Raw genomic sequence first — 520 nt, 5'->3', positions numbered from 1 at the left:
CAGTTCTGTCACATTTCACCGAAAGCACACTGCTCTTCCCCAGCAGGGAGAGGTCGCGGCTTCGTTCACAAGAACAGTGACGCTAGAACATCCACTCAAGAACATGAGGCCCACACCTTGCCGTGTGTGTGAGGTATGAATGAATTTATCAGTTTAAGGTATGAATGAAATAGAGGTATGAATGAGCTCAAGGCCTGGAGGCCCCCACCTGGCCCTGTATCTGGCGGCCTCCCTCGCTCTCACAGCCTCTCGGCCGGAGCGTGCCACGTACCTGCTCTCCCTGCTGCAGCCCAGTGGCGACTGGCGGCCCAGCCATGGCCTGTCTCGCTCGCCAAGGCACTCCGGCTGACCTTGGGAAGGGCGTGTGGGCGGCAAGGCTGACGCTCGCACGCCCTCAAGAAAGCCCTGCCACGTAAAAATCCAATGGGCGTTTGGTCGAGGTCAGCAGGAGGGGGCGTGCATGCTGATCACAGCCGCCCCGCCACCACGAGCTGTGCTGAGGAAGGTACATCTGCAACTT

At 59.2% G+C, this 520-nt stretch overlaps 1 protein-coding gene across 1 annotated transcript in view; it reads right to left on the bottom strand.

Annotated features, from left to right (window-relative positions):
- Window positions 1–331, bottom strand: part of LOC119588327 (cytochrome P450 2L1-like) — a 9,713-nt gene extending 9,382 nt beyond the window's left edge. The window contains exon 1 of the mRNA XM_037937017.1: window positions 272–331. Coding sequence (XP_037792945.1) covers window positions 272–316 — 45 coding nt within the window. The 5' untranslated portion in view covers window positions 317–331. The remainder of the gene's footprint in view (window positions 1–271) is intronic.
- Window positions 332–520: the final 189 nt, after the last annotated feature.

The sequence above is a fragment of the Penaeus monodon genome, chromosome 23 (genome assembly GCF_015228065.2).
Source record: "Penaeus monodon isolate SGIC_2016 chromosome 23, NSTDA_Pmon_1, whole genome shotgun sequence".
Taxonomy (NCBI): Eukaryota; Metazoa; Arthropoda; class Malacostraca; order Decapoda; family Penaeidae; genus Penaeus; species Penaeus monodon.
Note: the sequence above shows the minus strand (reverse complement) of the source record. Positions and strands in the feature narration are given on the sequence as shown.